Here is a 2,119-nt window from a genome sequence, read left to right as displayed (position 1 = left end):
TGTGTGTGTGTGTGTGTGTGTGTGTGTGTGTGTGTGTGTGTGTGTGTGGTGTAATTGCTGCTAAATAAAGAGACAGTTCTGAGTTATTAATCAGCTTGTAGATTCAGTGTTGTGTCTCAGCAGTGCAAGTTTGTTTGTTTGTGTTTATTTCCAGGGAGATGGCAGAGAGGAGGTGGTGGCGTGCGCCTGGGACGGTCAAACCTACATCATCGACCACAATCGAACTGTGGTGCGGTTCCAGTTTGATGAGAACGTCAACGCCTTCTGCGCTGGTGAGAGACCTCACGCTCATGATTCATTTCTCGTATTAATAAATAAGGATTACGTTCATTTATTTATCATGTGGCTCAGATGTGACTTTGTGTCTTCCTAAGACTCAAGGACACATGAGCTTTGGCAGGAGTTATAGCAGCTGTGAGTTCTCAGGTTCAGTTGAGTTTATGAAGTCCTTTAACTCAGAACTATAATATTTCTTTTCATACAAGACTTCTGCAACAACATTCAGGGCTCCTGAAACATAAAAACAGAAAAAATGCACTGTCTTCMAAAGCCTTGTATGGTTTTATCATAACATGGACACAAAAATTAAGTGTTTTTGGTTCTGATTCAAGAACAAACAAAAATAGGCMGTTACATTTGTTCTTGTGTAAATCTGTTTTTCACTCTGGGGAAACATTTCCTCGTCTGTTTGTACATTCTGATCCTTTCAATCCTAAAAATACAAAAAAAAAAAGAAACTTCCCTCTTAAACTTTAAAAATGAAAATCAGACACTGGCTGCTTTTAGCTGTATTTTCTAAAAGTTTGTGGAGAGAATTCTGCATCATTTTGATTCAAACATATTTCTTCAACAAAAAATTAAAATAAAGACACAAAATCTATTAATACAATCAGTTTAGTCAAACCTTGTAGCTCATTGTAGCCTTTAGTTTCAGTAAGTCAAATCAGCTCCACCAGGGGGCAGTATTGAGCTGCTGTGAAGCTACTGTTCATGTATGAACTAAGGTAAAGAAACAAACTTTGTTTAACCATTTTCATTCCTCTTAAGGTTTGGCTTTTAATTTGAAAAACACTCTCCTTCCACTGAATCTGTGTATCTGTGCAGGTTAGATTGCTTTCTTTGTTTCCGTGAAACAGCTTTATTTGGCTTCACATTTATGTGTTTATTAAAAACAGGTCAGTATACATGCAAGGAGGGTAAAAACAGCCCCTGCTTGGTGTACGTCAGCTTCAGTCAGAAGATCTACATCTACTGGAAGGTGCAGCTGGAGCGCATGGAGTCCACTAACCTGCTGCGGGTTCTGGAGGAGAGGCCCGACTTTAAAAGCCACCTGAAGGCGCTCGGAGTCGGTGAGTTAACTTCAGCTCAGGCCGCAGCAGAACCGTCGCCTCCTCAGGGGAAGCTGACCAGCTGTGATTGTTGGCTGGGATCATTTAGTCATTTCTGTCATCAACACTCAATCTGACCTGAATACTAACGAGCAGGAAAGAGCTGTATGAACGCCACATGATGCTTTTATTTCTAACTAAATCCTCATTATMTACAAGTTTACCACTGTCTTCTCTTTCAAATCAACACGCTGGCATTATAGTTGGACTTTTTTATTTATTTATTTTATTTTCTGTATAACAACATATACATAGAAGTGTACACAGCATTTTCTTGTGTAAAATATAAAAATTGTGTCAAAACATTTTTATGTATAAAATGGCTAAATTTATTATTCAAAGTGTTTATTGCCATACGCACAGCTGGAAACATGTTTCTCTGAGAAATATAATAAAAATAAGAGAAAACTAACAGATATAAATGTTCAAAAAAGAAAAACGGAAAGTCAGAAATGAGCGACAAGCAACAGTCAGGTGATGGAAACAGAAAAAGTAGTTCTGGAGGTTTTGCACTGAAAGCACTTGTAGATTTATTTTGTAAGTCCAGACAGTGTTTTATGTACTGTCACCTAATAACTTTTTATTTTAATTTAAAGGCACAGTGTGAAGGATTTGTTGCTTTCAGCGACATCTAGTGGTTGAGTGGTTGAATCATCCTCCCTGGTCCTCCCCCCACCCCCCGCTTCCAAACGCAAAGGAGTTGCTACGGTGTCTCTCAGGTGTCAAAAACC

The 2,119-nt window shown here is 38.7% G+C and overlaps 1 protein-coding gene across 1 annotated transcript in view; it reads left to right on the top strand.

Annotated features, from left to right (window-relative positions):
- itfg2 (integrin alpha FG-GAP repeat containing 2) overlaps positions 1-2,119 on the top strand; it is a 13,452-nt gene that overhangs the window by 6,798 nt on the left and 4,535 nt on the right. Inside the window, exons 10-11 of the mRNA XM_014025836.1 lie at positions 155-272; positions 1,176-1,349. Of these exons, the coding sequence (XP_013881290.1) occupies positions 155-272; positions 1,176-1,349 (292 nt within the window). The remainder of the gene's footprint in view (positions 1-154; positions 273-1,175; positions 1,350-2,119) is intronic.

Source organism: Austrofundulus limnaeus, unplaced genomic scaffold (genome assembly GCF_001266775.1).
Source record: "Austrofundulus limnaeus strain Quisiro unplaced genomic scaffold, Austrofundulus_limnaeus-1.0 Scaffold504, whole genome shotgun sequence".
Classification (NCBI taxonomy): Eukaryota; Metazoa; Chordata; class Actinopteri; order Cyprinodontiformes; family Rivulidae; genus Austrofundulus; species Austrofundulus limnaeus.
This window is presented reverse-complemented; position numbering and strand designations above follow the sequence as displayed.